The sequence below is a fragment of the Phragmites australis genome, chromosome 3 (assembly GCF_958298935.1).
Source record: "Phragmites australis chromosome 3, lpPhrAust1.1, whole genome shotgun sequence".
Classification (NCBI taxonomy): domain Eukaryota; kingdom Viridiplantae; phylum Streptophyta; class Magnoliopsida; order Poales; family Poaceae; genus Phragmites; species Phragmites australis.
Window position 1 is genome coordinate 10,096,196 of NC_084923.1, and position 21,164 is coordinate 10,117,359.

At 43.2% G+C, this 21,164-nt stretch overlaps 3 protein-coding genes and 1 pseudogene across 6 annotated transcripts; 1 reads left to right on the top strand and 3 right to left on the bottom strand.

Annotated features, from left to right (window-relative positions):
- Positions 1-485: 485 nt before the first annotated feature.
- On the bottom strand, positions 486-3,013 carry LOC133912051 (uncharacterized). 2 transcript variants are annotated; one of them, XM_062354598.1, is made up of 2 exons: positions 2,441-3,013; positions 486-1,245 (listed from the first exon to the last, which is right to left on the bottom strand). In XM_062354598.1, exon 1 carries the CDS (start codon positions 2,847-2,849, stop codon positions 2,451-2,453), a length of 399 nt encoding a protein of 132 aa, XP_062210582.1. In that variant the 5' UTR covers positions 2,850-3,013; the 3' UTR covers positions 486-1,245; positions 2,441-2,450. The 2 variants fall into 2 exon arrangements, with proteins under 2 accessions (XP_062210582.1, XP_062210581.1); XM_062354597.1 differs by having other exon boundaries at positions 2,433-3,013.
- A 3,443-nt stretch (positions 3,014-6,456) lies between these two features.
- LOC133912052 (uncharacterized) lies at positions 6,457-9,623 on the top strand. 3 transcript variants are annotated; one of them, XM_062354599.1, is made up of 6 exons: positions 6,457-6,763; positions 7,280-7,369; positions 7,450-7,536; positions 7,606-7,740; positions 7,810-7,880; positions 9,095-9,623. In XM_062354599.1, the coding sequence occupies exons 1-6, from the start codon at positions 6,557-6,559 to the stop codon at positions 9,378-9,380; spliced, it is 876 nt and encodes a 291-aa protein (XP_062210583.1). In that variant the 5' UTR covers positions 6,457-6,556; the 3' UTR covers positions 9,381-9,623. The 3 variants fall into 3 exon arrangements, with proteins under 3 accessions (XP_062210583.1, XP_062210584.1, XP_062210585.1); XM_062354600.1 differs by having other exon boundaries at positions 7,609-7,740; XM_062354601.1 differs by having other exon boundaries at positions 7,615-7,740.
- Positions 9,624-10,249: 626 nt separating this feature from the next.
- Positions 10,250-12,880, bottom strand: LOC133910485 (uncharacterized; annotated as a pseudogene).
- A 4,059-nt stretch (positions 12,881-16,939) lies between these two features.
- LOC133912053 (putative HVA22-like protein g) lies at positions 16,940-20,882 on the bottom strand. The gene is made up of 7 exons (XM_062354602.1): positions 20,596-20,882; positions 20,455-20,499; positions 19,526-19,624; positions 19,385-19,441; positions 19,242-19,305; positions 18,949-19,167; positions 16,940-17,762 (listed from the first exon to the last, which is right to left on the bottom strand). The coding sequence occupies exons 2-7, from the start codon at positions 20,484-20,486 to the stop codon at positions 17,217-17,219; spliced, it is 1,017 nt and encodes a 338-aa protein (XP_062210586.1). The 5' UTR covers positions 20,487-20,499; positions 20,596-20,882; the 3' UTR covers positions 16,940-17,216.
- Positions 20,883-21,164: the final 282 nt, after the last annotated feature.

A 21,164-nucleotide genomic window follows, 5' to 3' on the forward strand; every position in this document is an offset into this window, starting at 1 on the left:
GGGAGGTGAATATGTGCTTTACAAATTTCTTGCGAAATAAATAACTTACTCCTTGTTCATCCAACGCCCCTAAAAAATGCACAAATGGAAGCATAAACTTTAGAAAAACAAAGCAAGAAAGAAAGTTCTAAGACAACATGACCCCACAGATGGAATATGAACTATAGGCTCTATTCAAGATTATTCTATATGCCTTTGAGCATAGAAGTTTGAAATTTGAACGAAAAACAAGGCATAAAGACAATCACTAAAAGAAGCAACTCTCTAAGTTGATGATCTAGAGATAAAGGAATTCAAGACCCTCTTAAATCTTGAGTATGTGAAAGTTTATGCCTCTAGCAATAAAAAAACAACTTTCTAAGGTTGAAAAATTACAGCTCAAAGATAAAAATGAAAATCAACAAGAAAATCATAACCAAAAAAAAAAACTTGTAAAATTGCAAAGGAACCAATAGGGAGGGACTATAAGGAGGAGAATTCAAGTATATGCAAAAACATAACTTTATTACTCAAAGAGATCAGCCCTATTTTAGACGGATTGTAAGGATTTTGTGTTAAAAACTCTCATCTATTACATAGGCTAAGCACTCATCTTCCTCTCACCTAAAACTTTAGCACTAGGCTCTCAAATGGATAACAAAAGAGGCTCAAGTGGCAGGTTCAAACTCTCCCATAGCCCTACTCCTCTATTTATAGGCATAGAAAACTTGACCCCTAAATTTCGTAACTTGTTACCAAAATATCTCTTTTATAGTACACTCCTACCTACCACCAAAGATATTTTGATCAATTTCTTACCCCGTCCATCGAACAGCCGCGACGCCTTCATGACTTAGCTTCACCTCGACGCAAGCTTCGCGATGATGCTACATACTCCTTCAATCCTCCCACGGTTTTGAGGCCCAACTGTAAAACCCTCTCCACACTTCTCAAAGCGTGACTCATCACTTGCTTAGACCTTAAGCAAGTGCTCTGATATCGACACGTCTACTCCGTCTTGCGATCCTGACCACCAACAAGTCTCTTCCGCTCTCGATCCCTCGGGCTGTCTTGTCACTTGCATCGGTATCCCTTTCGCTTGACTTTGTCAACACGCTGTCTTCATCCTTTATTTTATATTTTGCTTGACATCCACATGTACAACTAGAATTATCTTTGACTTCGTCCTGCCTCCTTAATCGTTCGTTACTAAGCATCCGCTTAGTCCCAATCACCCACCGTCGACAGCCAAGTTGCATACATCATCTGCACACCATGAAACAAGCAACTCCAACTCCAGTTAGTCAATAATCAAAATACTAAAACCAAAAAATTCACATATAAATCACTCATCATATATAAATTCAAATCTTGTCAATCACTCATCACATATAAATCAAGACATATTTTATCTTGATTTCTCACCTTCCCACCCCCCCTACCACGAAGATCCGCGGCCTACCACTAGTGGCTCGTCACCCATGGCCACCACCCCCGATCACATGCGGCCACCACCAACGCTGACGCCACACACGCGCTTCGCTGCTGCTGTCACCGCGCACCTATGGCTGAAACGCCTTCGCTGTCGCCGCTTAGGCCACCACGCGTGGCCTCAGCCACCATCATTGCACTCGTGGGCCTGCGCGGTCTCCATGCCATGCCCGCCCGGACATGGGGCTGAGGAGCCGACATCTCTACCTCGGCATGCAAGGCGCGCATGGCCGCCACCGCCACCAATACCGCGCCTTTCGGTCGTTGCCTAGCAGATCCCCCACTGGGGCACTCCAACCTCACCCGGCCACAGCCCGGTCGGCGTCGACAACGCCGAATCTGATCGGATCTGGTCGACCCCACGTGGATCCGACCAACCACCGGTCGTCGCCTCGATCTAGTGGGAGGGGCGCCACTGAGGGAAATATGGTCTGCCGTCACTGTCCTCACAGCCCCTCGGGCTTCCAACGACATGCTCAGACGATGACGAGACGAGAAGAAGGGGAAGGATGACGGCATGGGGTTTAGGAGTTCGTTCGAGCCGCCCCACAGGAACGACGCGGGGAGGATGGGCCTATCCTTACTACTTAAGAACCCCTTGTAAGTAAAGAATCTACCAGTCTACTACAGTTGCCGTCCACGTAATTAAATAACATTAAGTTAGGTAAAAGAGAGAAGAAAGTGTGAGATGATTCCAGTCAATTCCATCCAGGACAGAAACCGAACCAACAGAATCTTCAAAGGAAAGTACAAAACAGAAACCGAAGCAGATATTGATTAACAAAACCAAAACCAGTCATACAGGCAGCTACTAACACCCCCAAACTATATAGTCGGCAGTTGCAGAAATCGAGCCGTAATATCTGTACATGGACCGATGAACCAGTACAAACGCATACATGCATGAGAATATATGATTGATCAATCAAGACATGCATGAAACTGAGCACAGGCGTACAGACCGAATTACGTATCAGGATTCAGGGCTTCCACATGTCCTGGAAGGTGGAGTGGAAGCTGGCGAGCACGAGCAGGAGCACGACGACCATGGCAACGCCCCAGGGGGAGCTACCCTCGGCGGGGGCGCCTTCGTATCCCCTCCACCGGCGCTCACTGGGGTAGAAGCCGAAGTAGCCCTCGAAGGAGTCGACGGAGGAGATCCAGCGGATGAGGAGCACGAGCGCGATGGGCACGGCCAGCAGCGCCCAGCTGAACTGCTCCGCGGCCTCCTCAATGAAGTCCTCGTAGGTGAAGAACCACGAGACGCCCAGCAGGAGCGTCACCATGAGCAGGATCAGGATCACCGGGTACGGCAGCGGCGACAGCGTGAACGCCTCCAGGATCGACGACTCCGCTCGCCGGTCGCCGTAGTACGCCATGGAAAGACCCCGCCGAGCCCCGGAACGATAGCTTCTTTACTTGGTTGGTTTCGATGCTTGCCTGGGAAGTAGGGGAAAGCGAGCGAGAGCGAGAAGAGAGAAGCGGTGGTGTGATTGCGCCTGGGAAGTAGGGGAAAGGCAAGTGTAACCACTAACTTGTAGTGGAAGCGCGCGCGGAGATAGGTGCGTGTAACGAAAAAGTCTCGTGCTGACCTGTAGGTACGCAGAGATCCTGGGAGCAGAGGATGCCCGAGTACTGGGCGTTCTGATTATCGAAGCACAAACGGTGCTTGGTTGTTCAAATTTATCTTAGTATTATTTGATAAACATTGTTTTTATTTTTAAATAGATATCATTTTAAATACGTGTAATTAAATTTTAAAAACTTTAATCATTAATATACACAAAACTATTAAGATTTAACATATAAAAATGATAATAGTAAATTTATCACGAAAAATACTAACATCATCTAATTTTTATCAACTTTTACCGATAGCTAGTTATCAAAATAATGATCAAACATGCTAGTTAGAAATTGTGTCGATGTCTTAAGTGACAAGTAAAAGAGAACGGAAGTGATACCTATAATTTTAGTGAGAAATATATTTGATGTCCGTATTTACTATTTCTGTCTGATCCATCTGCATCCGTTCATAATGACAGTCTATTTGTCACTACCATAAACTCATTTTTATATGAGTAATCAATCATTATATCAACTTTTACATACATCCATACAGCCTCAGATTTAATCAACCAAATAAAAACTTAATTTATCCAAACAGATAAGACAAAAAAATACTTATTTTTTAATAAATATAATCCTACTGAGTAGACTAACTCCTTTACACACCCTTTACATAAAACTCCGCGTGTATGATTGAGCTAGGATTCACTTCCGCTGGACGTCTTATCGGCGACGGAAGCAGACTGGATTAGAGTAATCGAGGGGTCGGTGTGCCACGGGTGGGGGTGGCGTAGGCGTGGAGGTCGACAGGAGCAGCCGAGCAGCGTCCCGTACATTTCCTTCTTTCTGGGTATGCTTTTTTTTTTTAAGCCGCCGATATGCTTTCTTGACCCCTTGAAGCAACTACCAAGCTGGGCCATAATTCTCTGGATCCCTGGTCGGTTTGGGTTTGGAACTTTGGATGCCCTACGGTTACTAAGTAAGGATGAAGTGATTCCTGATGAGTTTGGATTTGAATTCCAGATTAGTAGGACGTGCCGTCGGATAGTTACCTGACCGGAGCTTTCGTGTCCAGTCAAGTAGACAAAGTAGTAGCCCGCTGCCCAATAATTGAATCGCAAATCGTGATCAGGTAGTATTCAGGCTCATGGCTTAGTTGCCAAAAGTGGCACTGTAACGCCGGATATTCTGCAGCTGTACTGCATAGCCTTCGTTGCCAAAAGTGTCGGGCCAAACTACTGGTACGGGCTAGGTGCCTAAACTCTAAAGCCCAAACTGCTCCTGCCGACTGATATTGGAGCTCCCCCAAATCGTTGTCGATAATTCTTCCGGACGGGAATTTATCTATTGGGGAACATGAGGTCCGTCAGCTACTTCACAGAAATTCCTCGCAAAGAAAAAAGAGCTGCTTTTTTTTTATATAAACAATGGATTTATATATTAAACAACACAGCCAAATACAGCACAATTGGAGGAAGTCCCGACAAACACCAAAGTAGCTGCACATCTATAAAATATAAAACAACAGGATTTTATAACCGCCTAAAAGCAATCCGGCGTATAAGAACATGATGAAAACATAACCATCTAAGACGACTGAGTCTGAAGAGGAGTTCACACAGCCGATGCTACCATCGGGGGTGCTGGACCTTGATGCTAGAAGGTGTCAAAAGGCCGCGACGAAAACATCGTAGATGGTCCTCTTGCTCGCCCTCCGATAGGACAACCGACACTCCCCACTGTTGCCTAACCAGCCTGGACACTCGAGGATTAAATGCATTGAGTCGTAGATACCAATTTTCCTTCACCGGGCTCAAGCTCGTGGCCACATACCTGCCGTCGTCAAATCTAGGGATTGACAAACCTGATCGCAAGAATCAATTGTGATCAACCCGAACACAGGCAGAGGCATTGCCACCACTACGTGTGTACTGACTCTCATGAACTCAACGCTTTGATGAACCTTGCATTCATAGCAATGTTGAAATCGAAGCTCTACCGTCGACATTACCATGGTAAGATTTGGGAATTGGATAGCAGCACCATAAGTCATCAATTTTCGACAAAAAAAACACAGGGATGTGTTGTCTCCTCCAAAGGGGATTGAACTCCATTCTTGCAAGATCTGGTTGAACACGGAGTTGCAACTAGCAGGTGCCGCCAATAGCGATCGGACAAATGAACACTGGCCTGATGGAGCCTCTGCTTGAAGCCTCCATGGTGGTGGTCTGGTGAATGCCAGTGCCACCACGGATGCCCCCGGTCCGGAGGACGATGGGACCGACGGAGCGTCGCCCTAAACAACCCCGCCAGGCAAAAGAAACAAGAAATCCGACGGGTAAAGGGGAGGGAGAAGGGGACTGGAGCTCACCTTACCCGCTACAAGGTGATCACCAGAGTCGCCGCCACTAGAGATGGCGTCATCCGTCGCTGCAGCCACACCAACAAGGAGCCCGAGGAGGAAGACACTCATACGGGCAAACTGAGAACTGTAACTTACTTTATTGAGACTATTGTACAAGCTACAAATCTAGGGGGTCAGCTCCGCTCCCTTCTGCCGGCGAGCTCAAATCTAGTGCCGTCTTTAAGAGCTGCTTTATCGAGATACAACGCCGGACATTTTGCAACTGTGTACCTACATAGCCTTCGTTGCCAAAAGTGTCTTGCTAAAAAGACTCGAAAGCCGAAACTGCTCCTACCGACTGGTATTGGAGCTTCTTCCAATCGTGGTCGATAATTCTTCTGGATGGGAATTTCGCAGTCAAAAGCTACATCTATTGAGGGACATGAGGTCCGTGAGCTACTTCACAAAAATTCCTCGCAAAGAAAAAAGAGCCATAGGAGCGCCGTTTAATAAATATATCGGAAGCGATGTCGTAGTTTGATTTCAAATGAAATCTTAAAAAGAGAAGATTATCCATTAATTTTTCATCTAATTTTCTTTCTTTATTTATATTAGTAAAACATGTTCTATATACGTAGTTGGTAACGAGGCAAAGAGGCTGAGGACGGATGATAACAATTGATAAATTATTTAAATTTTATGAATTTTTATTGGATGAGATGAGAGTAAAAAATTATGACATGTGAAACAACCCATATTTTATATTGTAGAGAAGTAAAAGAAAAAAACAGAGAAGGAAATCATAAACTTCGTTTGCTGCCGGCCCACGGCCCAGGAAGGCAATATTTAGAAAAAAAGTCCATTTGACCCAAAGATGATTAATTGGGCCGAATTTAGAAAAAAAGTCCATTTGACCCAAAGATGATTAATTGGGCCGAATTTACTCCACATTTAGCCAGTCTTCTTTATATCGACCCAATGCTTATTTTGGCCCAATGAAGATGCGGTTCGGCCATCCAGGCCCACTTTGCTTCCTATTCTGTTTCCTATCCAGCACAACCCAAAATTTCCCAGTAGTCTTGTCTCGCTCGCACTCAGCCCTCTGGTCTCTCGTCCCCCTCCGATAGCACCCGAGAGAAGCCGAAACCCTCGCCGCGCCGCAGCGAGCGAGCAATGGCCGGAGAAGACGCCGCCGCCACCAATTCCGCAGAGCCACGTAAGCCCCTCAAGGAGGAAGAAGACGACGACGAAATGGACAACGTTCCACTCGCTCTTTCTAGGGGCAAGAAATCGGGCAACGCGAGTGCCTCTAAGGTCAAGGAGGAGGAAGAGGACGACGAGCTCGACAAGCTGCTGTTCTCGCATCCTCGGGCAAAGAAGGTTAGCTCGCCTTTGTTTATTTAGATCTTTCAGGATATGTTTCGTCTGTTTGCGGGGCAATATGGGCAACATGCGATATTTGCAGATTCGCTTGATTATTTTGTTTCGTCTGTTTGCGGGGCAATATGGGCAACATGCGATATTTGCAGATTCGCTTGATTATTTTGTGGATAATTTGTTTGTTAGGTTGGTTTGGGCATGCCTTCTTTTGTGAACATTGAGGATTCGTAAACGCACAGGCCAAGCTTTTCCTAGGGTTGGGTTTGCTCCAGGGCGATGTTTTCAACTGGGATAACTTGGGCCCTGTTTGGACTGGGGTATTCCAGTGGAAAGTTTTGAGATTTGGTTCAAGTTGAGGGGTATTGAATGTTGTCGCGAATTGTGATTTTTTATTTTGTTTTATGGATTGTGTTTCGTTGTCATAGTGAAATGTACCTGCCACTGAGATGTTTGGCTCACTGATCTGTCTTAATATTTCTTATGTCTTCTATAACTTAACATTGCCGTGTTTTGTAGGGAAATGAGAAGCAGAGAAGCACTGCGAGCAGCAATGCCAAGGCTTCTAAAGTTAAGAATGAAGAAAACGACTCTGATGATGATTTCAAGGTTGCAATTATTCATGTCCTTTTGTTCCTGCTCTATTTTTCTTGATCCTCTTTTTGTATTAACAAGTGTGGACCTTTCAGCCAACGGTGCAGAAGAAAAGTGCAGCTGCCGCCAAGATCTCCAAGGTTAAGAAAATAAAAGATGAAGATTTGGACCTTGATATCAAGGTATGCCATTTCCTTGATTTGTATTTTGTTGTTGTTTGTCAGCTAAGATAGTTTCTTGAATTGGTGGAGGAGGAAAAGAAAAGGAAGAAGGGAGGAAGTACTAAGGGAGATGAAAAGATGTCTAAAAAGGAAGATAAGGAGAAGGCGAAGAAAGAGAGGAAGGTGTATGAATTGCCAGGGCAGAAACATGATCCTCCTGCAGAAGTATGGCCATTCTAACCTTTTCCAATCTGCTATTTTTATGTGAAACAATTAATTATCCTTTTGCTGCAGAGGGATTCATTGAGGATATTTTATGAATCGCTCTATGAGCAGGTGCCCACTAGTGACATGGCTGCAACCTGGTGAGAAACTGCATCATATAAGCTTGTAAAGATTTAGGCACAAGTCAACTAGATGTACCCGTAGCCTTCTAGCCCATATTTTGTTTGGGTTCTCTGCTGACCAATCTGATGCCCAAGAAATCATGTTAGAAGTTAGTTATGTGCATAACATGGCGATCATTTCCTCCACCACAAAAAGTTTGTCAAGCCACACATTGGCAAGATAATCATGGTAATATGTGGTATTACACCAGCCAATCCCTTAATCTATGACTGTAAACAAGAATTCATGGAGAATACATGCAATTTTTTTGCTTGATATTTGTAACTTGTTACTACTTACTACAGTCTTTGTGTTAACCCTCTTATGTAGCTAGCATTTTAGTATTTTACACATCCTTATACCCTTGGGATGCAGTGGTTGTGGAACTTTAAACATCAAATATTTAAAACTGCTTCATGCAAAAGATTGACCAATCTGAATGTCATTCTCTCAAAACAGATTATCCTATATTATTACGAGGGAACCATCCCTTATGGTGTGCATTTTCAATTTTTTTTTTGTGTTCGTCTTTTAGAATTGAATTAAAATGAAGTATTATGTTTGATTGCGGTTAGATTCATATTTATGTATAACATATACAAGATGTGAAAGGTTGATATTTGAAAGAACTGGAACAATTTAAGTTTTAACTACCACCCCAAGGTGAGTTCCAATGCATGCATGGTGTTAAATATCGAAGCTCAAGCTCATACCTCCTGCCACAACTGAATGGCTGCTTGCTAAAGATGGTAACTGGGACCGTGGCCTCAGCCTGGTTTGAATTTCAAAACCTGCGAGCTTCAGTTTCCAAATTATAGTTCTCTAGCATGATTTACTGTCAGTTGTTAAAGACTTATGCTGGCAACAGCCGAGGGTTTTTGTAGTTGCTCTGTCTGCTTTTCATCTAGTTTCTAGTTATTTCCTGACTGAATCATTCCCTCAGCATAGGTCATAGTGTTCCAAACTTCCAACTATACTGCATGCAGCCTTAACCCGCCAGAAGTTAGTATTATGTATTAACCAGTCAGGTGTGAGCTATCAAACCAGAATTAGAACGCTTGTGCGGATCTTGCTGGTTTCTCTGTAGCTTGTGTTAATTCATTCCTGTTCAGTGCCAAAATTTCAATCATGCACCTGATTTGATGTTATTGAAGTAAACTAATATCTTCAATAACTCATTGGATCGGCATAGGTTGATGGAATGGGGGTTGCTCCCGTTGGATGTGGCTAGAAAAGTTTTTGAGAAGAAACAGGGCCAGAAGGTGAAGTCACCGGTCAAAATAATCACTGCCAAGAGAAAGCCTGCTTCTCCAGCCAAGAAGACACCACCATCATCTGCGAAGAAGACCTGCTCAGCTGCGAACAATGCTGGAAAAACGTCACAAAAGAAGAGGAAGGCAAGCAGTGACACAGAAGACGATGATGACGACTTCGTAGCTCCTAAGATGAAGACCAAAAGGCAAAAGGCCTCTAGTTAGGACGTGTTCTTCAGACATATTGCTACATCAGGATAACCTTAGGAAATGACGAAAAAATTGCTTCCACCCAGTGATGGAAATGGGCATCTGGAGCAGAACTACTGAAGCCAAGTGGTATCGATAACCAAGTTTTGTTGAAACTAGTATGTCAGTGGCTTCTCAGATTCAGAATGAACGGAAAATGTTGCAAACTTTTTTGTTGCCGTTTCACTTAGATTTTACGTAGTAGTTGCAATTTTTTCTCCTCTTACATGCCTAATGTCGACTTCGTCAAACAGGCAGCACTAACATTTTACAACGTTAAACTATTCCAAGCGCGGGTAATAGCGGATAAGTCTGAGTTTAAAGCTAACATCTGACTCTTTCCGTAGATAGTAACATCATTCTCTGAACTATCCATCCCCAACCAATGGGAATTGCAAAATAGTTGCATTTCCCATTGATGAATGTGTCTGGCTTGAACGCCTTATTCCAAACTTATACATTAATCAGGCTGACAAACCTGACAACGTGCATCTTTGCAGCTCGTCAGAATGCAACCAACCAAGTTAGTATTGTACTGCCTTTGTTCTCAAATGGATGCCATACTAAAATACTTGCAGTTAAATTTTAACCACTAATATATATAAAACTATTAGGATTGACATATGAAAATAATAGTAGTGAATTTGCTATGAAAAATATTTTAATATTATCTAATTTTTATTAACTTTTATTAAAAATAGTTGTCAAGAGTAATGATTAAATGTGTTTGTTAAAGGTCGTATCGATATCCTAAATAATAAATAAAAAAGAACGGAGTTAGTATGCGGCATACTTTCACATGGAGACACTGTGTTCCCTGTATATTGCCTATCATATGTACCATTTCATGATGTCACCGGCTGCGAAGACAACAGTGTGGATGAAACGGACAACGGTTCATGCACCACGGTGTTGGTCGAGACGAAAATGGGAGCGACGTTCAGTTGCAACATCACGGCCCCTGGGATCTCTGTCATCAACTTCTTGAACCCCGCTTCGTCTACCGCCTTTCCATCATCGGCATTCGCCTTCTTGATCTCCTCTTTCACCACGGCATCCACCTATTTGATGGTTAAAAGCATCAAAATCTAAGTTAAAGCTGAGATATGTTGCAGCAATGAATGCAAGAATGATGTGCCAATTGGAAATGTTAGTAACAGCTCCGTGTAATGTGGCAGGTTTGCTGCATGGGCCATCTTATCAAGTGCGAGTCTGATGGTACATCTCTCCAAACAGAATCCAACAGCTAGATTGGCCAATAAACCGTCTGAAAACACAAATATGAATAAAAGGGGAGAGAGAGAGAGAGAGAGAGAGAGAGAGAGAGAGAGAGAGAGAGAGAGAGAGAGAGAGAGAATTTGTTGGCCAGCAGCCTCTTGACGCCACTCCCGTCGTAGGTGTTCTCGGTGTGTGCGACGATCACAGGCTGCTCCTGGAGCCGTTCAGCGATGTCGCCCAGCAATTTCTTGAGCTGCTCGAAGAAGCCGTCCTGTGAGGCCGGCTGCTCAAGCTGATCTGAAGGAAACTGCTGTAATGCCGGCTCTACCATGTTGTCTACAACCTGTTAATGTCACTCGTACAGATATCTTTATCTGTAAACATTTCCATTTGGACAACTGAACAAATTTTTTAAGTGAAGTACGGTATGGAAGTGTTTTCTTACCCAGGTATCTGAAGCCGGTGGCATTCCAAGGTCAACGGTGAGCTGCTGAAGAGCGGTCAACAAGCACTGACGCAGAGACGCATCTCGAGCACCTACCCGTGAAAAAATAGCAGCAACTTCCGGTTCGTATCTGCCGCTGTCAACGAAGTCCCTCAGGTCCTCGCCGTCGATGCACAGGATGACGATGGGGTCCCTCTTGAGCCCGGCTGCCATGCCGAGGAGTATGTCGGACAGGGCCTCCTGCAACTCGGCCTTGCTCACCTCACCTTGGGACGTCCCATGAGTCAACTCGCTCATGACCTGCACGTCAGTCAGGTTGTGCAATGTGTCAGAGATCGACACTGGTCTTTGAGCAAAGAAAACAATTGAGCCTGCAATTCTGAACTTTTAGTTTTCTCTTCTCTGTAGCCAATGGTCGGCAGCAGATGCTTCCAGAGAATTATTTCAAGCATCAGCTGTGTCAAAGACAAAGACGCTGACTTGCTAGCACGGAACCTGAGTGATACGCTTGGAGTTCCAGTCGAAAGATGCATAGGCTGCTCCCATTTACTGTCAATGGTTCAAGATGAGACGTTGAAGGTTTGGATTGTGACGTTTCAGGTTCTGCTCCAATGGGATGCACTAGGATCGACGACATCTTGGCATGAACCTGTGGGCTGTGGGCAAAACCGCATCCTACGTTGCGTTTGAAATATGTCTTTCGTTGATGGCGAAATCAGGATTAACATTCCTTGGTTGATTCGACCGTTTTAAAAAAACTCGGCCACACTAACATGCGAACACCACCTGGGTTCGAGCCAGGCAGGCGGCTTTTAAACTGAAGGCTCTAACAACTGAGTTATCACTCAGCTCTCGATTTGAGTGTTTAACAGTTGACACTTATGTTCACTTATTGATAGGCTAACGATTTTGGTGGTGCAGATTAGATAGCCAAAAAGATCTGAACTACTACTGTATTATCATCATCTGATAAACACATGGGCCACAGTTTCCTGTCCTCGTTTTGTTGTCCTATGCCCTATGCTACAGTCACTGCCATGTGATAAATATGATTTCGATAATGCATGTAATTATTTCCAGGCGGCATGTAATTCTAGATTCGACAACTCGAGCTGTCATAAATAATCAAATAAATACACTAGGAATTTGCACGGATATATTCAATTTCAATTGGAGAAGTGGCATCGCCTAGAGTGGCATCCTACATATAGATACGTAGTGCCGATTTAATCAAGACTGCAACTGTGTGCAAATGGATACTGATTGTTAAAAAACACACATGCCTGTGAGGCTGTGATTCATTAATCCCGAAGTAAGGAGTATATGTTAAACCTTTAGAAATCAGGAAGTAAGAACAGAACCATTAACCAGCACAATTGAGTTCAATTCGGTCCTATAATTGTCCATTATTGTGTATCATTGATCATAAGGAGTGGCATGATGCTTCAAGCCAATGATCTCACTTCTCAGCCACCACAGCTTGGTCACAGGAAGTAAACACACATGCATGATTTGCAAAAACCTGTGCCTAGTGGCATGCAGCTGTTGTACGCTTAAAAAATTGAACACGCCATACCTCGGAGTAGATATGATCGGCGTTGGGAGATGACCCATGCGCGGGCAGCCCGAGCGCGGCGCCGATGTCTTCCACGGCGGGGCGCAGCTCCCGCACGGATAGCCTCCCGTCCCCGTCTGCATCGAGCTGCCAGAACATGCTGTCCACGAGCATGCCGAACGCCTCCCTGTCCTCCACCATCTCCCGTATCTCCGACCCGTCCACCACCACCTTCTCCCCGCTGGCCTGCCGGAACATGCTGTCCACCAGCTACTCCTTGTTGTCACTTAGATGAAATTTTAATGTTGAAGAATTCTCTTTTGGTCCATCGGAATAGGTTTTCTCTTTTTGGCCCATACTAAAACCGGCTCAGGCCCATGAGCTGCCCTTCCTTTGTGCTGGTGCTGCTCTAGGGTTGGCGGTGGAGGATTTTGGGGACTCATTGGTCCTTCAGTTAGGTGACACAAGAGCCGCGGTGGCGGTTATGTGTTGCCTGGATCCTCCGGACTCGTTGCTAATCCGTGATCTAGCCGGGCTCTTTGTTGGCCGTCGGTTTCGATTTGGACGATGGAGAGACCTTGGAGCTACGTGAGAATTGGGGAGCCCAAGCCGAATTCGGTTAGGGCGGCCATCCTTTGCGTGTGTGCTCGAGGTGAGCTTCTCCTATTTTTCTATCCGCCCTCCTCCTCTCGGTTGGCAGAAGGGAAAAAGGAAGAGTGACATTTTTCTCTCTGGTTTTGGCAATCTCTTCTCTAGCGCTTGATTGATACCGAGTTCTTCTTGCTCGGTAGTGTGCATCGCCGATGAGAGGTGGTGGTGTTGGGAGTCGAAGCTGTGACGCTCAGGTTTGCCTGCACGTGCCGAACGCAGTGCGGTTTGGCTGTGTATCTTCCATCTCCTTCAGACCTTCACGGCGTCGGCAATAGCATGTGCTAGGTTTTTTGGGATAGCGGCTTGTGAGCTGTGCCTAGCCTCGATCATCAATGGTTTCCAGCAGGTTACTCTGTGAGTATCTTTCCCCTTCCTCTGATCTAAGCAGTATGGTTGTGTGTGATATGATGCTCGATGATGAACACATGATCTGAGATTGGGCATATTATCCTAAGTACAATAGTTTCGGCCTGTTCACTCTCTAGTTTTTTTTAATTGGTTTTGACAGCCCTAAAGATCAACTGATGTTCACTTGACATGTGTATGTGCACTGAGTAAATCCAGTTGGGTTGTTTCTCTTGAGGGTTGTCAATTTTTGAACCTTGGATAGTTGCTGATGCTTGCTCAAAGTATGAATATCAATTTTGATACTTGGTTAGCATCTCTTATATCTTCTAAGCTCTGTCAGTACTTGTTTTACACTTTGTTGGGCAGTTCTGTATGTATCTCTGTAGCATTATGCTTTGTCGGTTCAGAATTTGTATTCTCTGTTGGCTCAGCGGCACTGTCTAAGATGCTTTAGTTCTAGAGTGTTTTGTTCAGTTCTAAAACTAGTTGAGAACTTAGTAATATGCTTACTTTATGATACTTTTCGTGAAACAGTTAGGAAGTAGGATCTTTGTGTTCGAGGCTAACTGTTATGGAATGTCTTCTTGTTACCTATTGCTCATTTGCTGATTCAAACATGATGAATGATAAATGTGCTTATGTATTGCTGTTACTGTCTTTCTAGATCATGTTTAATCTATATATGCTATTCTGCTACTTTATTTATATATATAGAATTATACCCATACTCAGTCTATCGCATATTTTACAACACACCTCTCCATACCCAGCCACTACCCCCTGCCCGCCTTTTCGTTCCACTAATCAACGCGCTCGGGCGCAGCTGTAGCAGCAGCAGGGTCGAGCTCGCGCTGCCGGTCGCTTGCGTCTTGTTCCGCGTTTGGTTCTGTGCGTGAGGAGAAGAAAAGCAGGGGAGGCAAAGGGAGCCGGGCGGGAAAGGTTGGCTGGGCCGGGGGGTGTTGGCGGCTGGATAACGTGCCGGCGAGGGACACGCCTGGGACGGCGCCCACATGTTCCGCGCTGGTGGGCAGCGGCCGAGCTAGTCCCGAACGTTGCGATCCGCACGCTCGCATGACGGATCGTGCGATCGTGACGACGACGATGGGTAAGCAGGGGTGTACATGATGAAAGCAGTAAGGCTAACTGAAGTAAGGTGTGAAGGCTAGCTAGCGTTGGTGTTTTCATTTGCTTCTCCTGTGGGAGAAGGCACGCATCATGGTCGGTGCGCGTCGCGTCGCGTCGCGATGATTGGCTCGGCTGGGTGGATGCCGGAGAGCGTCCTCGCACAGCTGCAGGAGTTGAGTTTTCTTTGATGGGATAACGAAGGTTTGACAAGCGACAAGCCGGGCTAAACAAGGAACGAAAGGAACCTAGTCGTCGCTTGGCATGCATTTTATTGCTCCCCCACTACTTTTTCCTCGCAAAAAAAAAAAAAGGGTTGGAGATGTACAAGTTTGGTTGAGGTATGTGTAGCCTTTCCTCACGAATCTACTATGCGCGGCAGCTGTGAATTAGTATGAACATGGTTGAGCGGCTGAGTGGCTTCACGTTTTTTGCCCATGAAACTGAAGTACCGGTATCTGATTACATATGCTTTTATTTCAACAGGCAAGTTGATCCAAATTAATAGCGTGGCTAGTTTAACCGAAATATTTGATCAAGATAACCTTTAATTAATTATATTTTATGTGGACTTTTTTATATAGGTATTTAATTTTACTAATAATTTGACTCTTTCTAATACTATATTGATACGAATATTTCTTTTTTCTATTATAACCCTTATTTCAATTATTATTATTTTTATTTTATTTAGACTCTTTATTTAGATATTTGTTTCTAACTGCAATATTTTGTCATGATAATTTTTAATTAAAAATCAGTCACTTTAGTTTTTTATGATGTTAGTGTCATCTAGTTACAAAACGCATAAAATTAGAAGAAGAAATAAAAATTATGTTAGTAGAAAAGAAAATTATTTATGTTTCAAATTTGTACTGAATTGTATACACATTGGTTCAATTTGTATACATTTTGATCAATTATCAAAATCGCGTATTGGGTGTAGGCAGTCTAACCAAATACGTTTGACTTTGCCTGCGTGCTGTGCCTTGCCTACTTTTTGCTTGATGTGATGACTTTGAGCTACCCAATGCTTTTTATTTATTATCTTAGTAAGAATTTTGAATTTTTTTATTTTTTATTATGAATTTTGTCTATTGATGAATTGTATTTTACATGGACTCTTTATTTAGGTATTTGATTTTTATAATAATTTAATTTTTTTATAAGACTATATTTGATATGGATCCTTATTTTTTCTATTCCAACCCCAATTTTAATTATTATTAATTTTATTTTTTTTGGACTCTTTAGATATTTTGCTTTCCAAACCGTATGAAAATCGAACATCTAATTTTTTTTATAATTTTTAATTCCGAATTTATGTATTTATTAATCACATTTGATTTTGATTTTTTGGTTTCTAAATTTAGTTATTTATTAATCGTATTTGATGTGGGTCTTTTATTTAATTTAGACCGTTAGATGTTTATAAAAACGAGTGGTCTAGATATTTCTTTTTTCAATTAACGTGGTAATTTTATGATTTTGAGAGCGAATATAGTAATTCTTTTTCCTCTCAAATAATAATATAATAGATGACTAGTGAAAAATGCAAACCACTCCATCGACCCTTGTTGGATTCAAAAGATAGCGAAGCGTGCTGCTAAAGATATCCTATTTCTCACCAATATTTCCACAGGTGATGTAACTAACACGGCGTGTCAGCACTCTGGAGTGTACACATGGAGGATCCTAACGCCACTTAGGTTCAGAAAACTACAAATCTGCTCAACCTAATTGGCGTGGGTTCGTTTGTCTCTGGCTCATTTTCGCTTGCTCCAGAAGCATCCGAAGTGTGGTTGGTGTCGCGCACTTTTTGTTCCTTTCATGTGTGGTACTGCCTAGGAGCACTGAGCCACACCGACACAAAGAACCAAGAAATAGTATGGCACCGCGCCGGTTTCAGCCATTCCTGTTCTCCATATGCGCAATCAATTACTGTATGATGTTCAACAGGAAAGGAAAAAGAGAGAAAGGAGAGAATATCCTGAATAGCCACTTCCAACAGGAAGCCATCTACAGGTATACTACTAAGGAAAAATCAACTCAAGACAGAAGTAGATTTGCGATTCACCAATATTTCTGCGAAATGGGCTGCAATATATAACAGGGAATCAAATGAGCACAGATAGTAGAAAAGCATCTGCTCCTGTTTGCCTCAGCAGATGCAAACTATGCAAAATGAAATAGCAGAAATGGTACTCAGGGAACGACCGGATTGAAATGCCTAATGTTGCAAGATACAGACATTCATTGCCCATGCCACCAATCTCTATATACACATGCCAAAGGAAAGTGTTATTTACAACTTAAAGAACAAGAAAACCCACCAAAAAAGCACAGAAATGAAGATAATTCTGGAACAGAATAACCAAGTAGAACAACACTTCTCTCCACTCCACCAAACAACAGGACAAACTAAAACTCAAAAAGGATCATCACAATGTCCAAGAAAAAGAATGACTTGCAGCTAATTTCCAGCAGGATCCTCAGCGGCAGTGCGCCTCCTTAGCTTGGCGCATGTCACACGGATTGTCTCCTCCATCGGTGTCTCCTCCATCAGTGTCTCCTCCACTTCTACTGCAGGATCAAGCTCTTCTGTGCCCTCTGCTGTGTCATTGACCTCATCAACGGCCATCTTGTCCACTCCTTCGGCTTCAGGGAGTGGTGGAGCGCTAGGCTCAGATTTAGGTGATTCAGCATTTGTGGCTGGAGTTTGCACCTGCTCGACAGCAGGTTTCACCTCACTTTTCTTTGTGCTCTCATCAGGTTTTGCTGCGGATGTAACTGTAGCGGACTTTGTGGATGCCACTGAACCAGCTTTTGCTGATGCTTGACGCTTGATCTTGGGGGAAGATGGAACGGTTTTGATCTCCTGAGATTGCTGTGCCATTGCTGCTTGCCGAGCAGCGATAGATGCTGCTCTGCGCATAACAGGTGGTGCTTGTTTTTGTGTTTGTTGTTGTTGCTGCTGCTGCTGAAACTGTGGTTGCTGCTGTTGTGGTTGCTGTGGTTCCTGAAGGAAATCAAAGCATGGTTTCAACGTGTGTAATATGGTAACACTATGATATCAGATAAAGCAGAGCACACATTTTCATGACTTGGCTTAAACTAACAGGCCTCCAGGATACACCAAAAACAAATTCTTCTAGTAGCACCATGCAATCAATATGACCTTCTTTCTTGTGTATCGCTATGTAAATAATACAGAAGGAATGCCTAGATGGAACAATTTTCTGAATTTAGCCTGAGCATATGAGCCTATGTTTCTCCCAAGTATCCAGGATTGGAGTAGTATTACCTGTCTCTAAAGGGGAAAAAAAGTGGACTACTACTCCTCAGTACTGAAATAAGATAGGCCTATGTAATCTCGCTCGAGTTCACATAAACAGCGGGCATGGTGCTGGTAGCTACCGCCGAACAGTTTGCATTATGTACCTACCTAGTTAGCAAGTAAAATAAAAAAGACAAAAATAAGTGCATTATCTACCTACTTATTTAGCAGGTATTCAGTAACAGTTATCATTTATGTGTTTAGGAATAATGGCGCTTGTGATCTCCTGTGAATCAAGTCCCTTGGCAGCTCAACTTAGGGTTTGTATTTGGAAGGCTCAAGATACCAAAATTACATAAAAAACTTCATGACACAAATGATAAAAATGCTTGAACAAGACAGGCTCAAAAGGACACTCAACAGGTTCATACTATGGCTCAAGGGATGCTCACATGCTATCATAGCTTATGATATGTTCTGAACATATCGGATGCAGATAACTGTTGTTCAGTACACATTCATATGTCAAATGGTAACCAACGTATTGGAGCAGAGTTTTTATCATATGGTACAAAGGAATTATAATATTGTCTATTTCTCAAGAAAAGTAACTACAGATAATGACTAAGTCTGCATATGAGAACTTGAACAATATCATTTGGCAGTAGCAGTGAATGCATCTTGCAACAACGTAGCTAACAAACTAGTCTCTGTTTTTCTTTCGAGAACTGGCATCCACGTAATTCATTAAGGGGTACACAAACTAGTCTAACAGCATGGTCAAAATTGCATCAGAGAAGAACAGAAAAAAGAGCTCTAGTATCCGTGTAAACATTATGACGTCCAACTTCCTTAGGGTGGGAAAACATCAATTGACTCAATGGACAAATTTGACCGAAAAAAGCATAATAGTGCATTTGATCCGCACCTGATGAGGGCGCTGCCTTGATTTCTGAGATTGTGACTGGGTTGCAACATATTTCAAAACATCAAAGAAAGTATTCTGTCCTACGGAAGCAGCCTTCTGGAAATAAAGGACAACCGTATCGGAGGCTCGAGCTCTCAACTCAAGCAGATTACGGTCGATTTCATTCTCATGCTGTGAAATATATGGCTTAAAGAAAGTTCCATAAATATACGTAGTTCCCTGCGATGGAACATATATCAGTACTATGTACAGAAAACCTGCAAGATAGAAGGTGCAAAGGATAAATTGAGTACCTTTGTCTTAGGGTACCACAAGTATATAAAAAACATCAGCTTTGCTTCCGAGTAAAATGGAAGCCTTCAACATGAGTGCACACAATGTCAGAGACTCATCAAATCAAAGAAGTGAAGAAAAATGCGACCTTAAGCAGTCTCACCATGATATTGTAAAATCTCCAAATCTCTCCAAAACCGTCAACAGGGCAACTAAAATCCTAGACAGAGGAAACATAATTAAATTTGGCAGATGGCTCATGGAAGCCAATGTTGTGATCACATAATTTATTGAACCACCTTACCAATACTGACACCAAAATATGAGCTGCTCAATCTCCGGTTTGTTCAGTTCAACAGTCTTGTAGCATTCATAGGCAGGATAGGCATAGCCAAAGACCAACCTACAGGCAAATGGCATATCAAACACCAGAACGTAAATGAAATGTTAGCTTTATTTCTTACGAGCAACATAAAGAAAATGCTAGTTCTTTCTTATCAAATATTTCTTTTACATTTCAGTAAAAAATAATTTTATTATCCCCTTTATTCCACAATAAACCACAAAAATAAGCAATTGACCATTTTAAAGATGCACGGATTTAGTATCATAATATCCTTCGAGAGACTACAATTTACCCATACACCTACACCAAAGAGGAGGAGAATTCACCACACAAAAAAGGACAGGATCAAATCTAAGACAGCTCCTGACAAAGCACGTCAAAGAGACAAGAAGCATAATTTTGCTATATTTGTTCAAACCAGAGCCTACAAACAGTGTAAACTCATAAGTAGCATTCTCCGATCCTTAGCATTTCAAGAAAAATACGGTAATAAGATAATAACATTAAAAAAGAACCAACCGGCCCAGGAATAAACGAACAGAACCTTTGACCGTTGTGCAATGCATTGAAAACTTGCGCCCATGCTCCTCGAGAACAATAAAATACTTTTGAATGCATTGCGTGCTCTCAGCCGGTTTCGCGGCGAAATTGAAGGTGGACAAATCGACAAGAAGAAACGCACCTCCCCATTTTTCTTAAAAAATAAATGGTATATTAAGGATGAAATAAACCAAGAAAAAGACTGAACCCTCCGAATGGCCACCCACAAATCCTCATTTCAAGAAAACCAAATCAAAATCCGAACACGCAGCCTCAGATAAGTCTCCAACTCAAAACGTCAATCTGCCAAGAACACATTTCAAGATTCAGAGGAAGAGAGCGCTTACAGGAGGACCCTGGAGACGAACCCGCCCATCATCTTCTCCGACCTTCTGCGCAACGCCCAGATCCACCAACGCAAACACAAATCAGAACACCATCACCGCACCAACACATTCCGAAGGGAAATCGCAGAGAACCGAACATACCGCAAAGAAACCTTGCAGGAGAGGGATCTGGCCGGGAGGCGACCGGCGGTCAATGGACGGAACAGACGAAGCCCGCCCGTTAGTAGAGAGGAATGGTCGGGAGCTCTGGTTCCCACTCTCTCTACGCTATCTCTCTCCTGCCGCGGCCAAAAATACCGGTAATGCCTAATGCGGTGGAACAAGGAGAGGGAGAGCCGGAGGAGAGGCGAGCACGTCCGCCGTCAGCTCAAACTCTAAAACCAACCCGGCTGTCTTCTCTCTCTTCCTCTCTCTCGTCGCATTTGTTTAACCGTGTACCTGAGAACATTTCTTTAACCAATTATCAATGTACTCTTGAGCAACGGGAAAAGGAAATAATATTCAACGTTGTATTCAATACTGCGGTATATACATTCTTCCCTTACCCGACTGTTGGCGGTCAGCCATGGAAATCACTTTGCAAATTTAATTATAAAGTGGGTTGCCCCACTGATTCTTTTTTGTTTGATGTTTCAGGATCCGTGCTGTTAAATTCTCTAAATCTTGATCATGTTATTGTTTGATAAGGCTTAGCATTAATATGTTTAAAA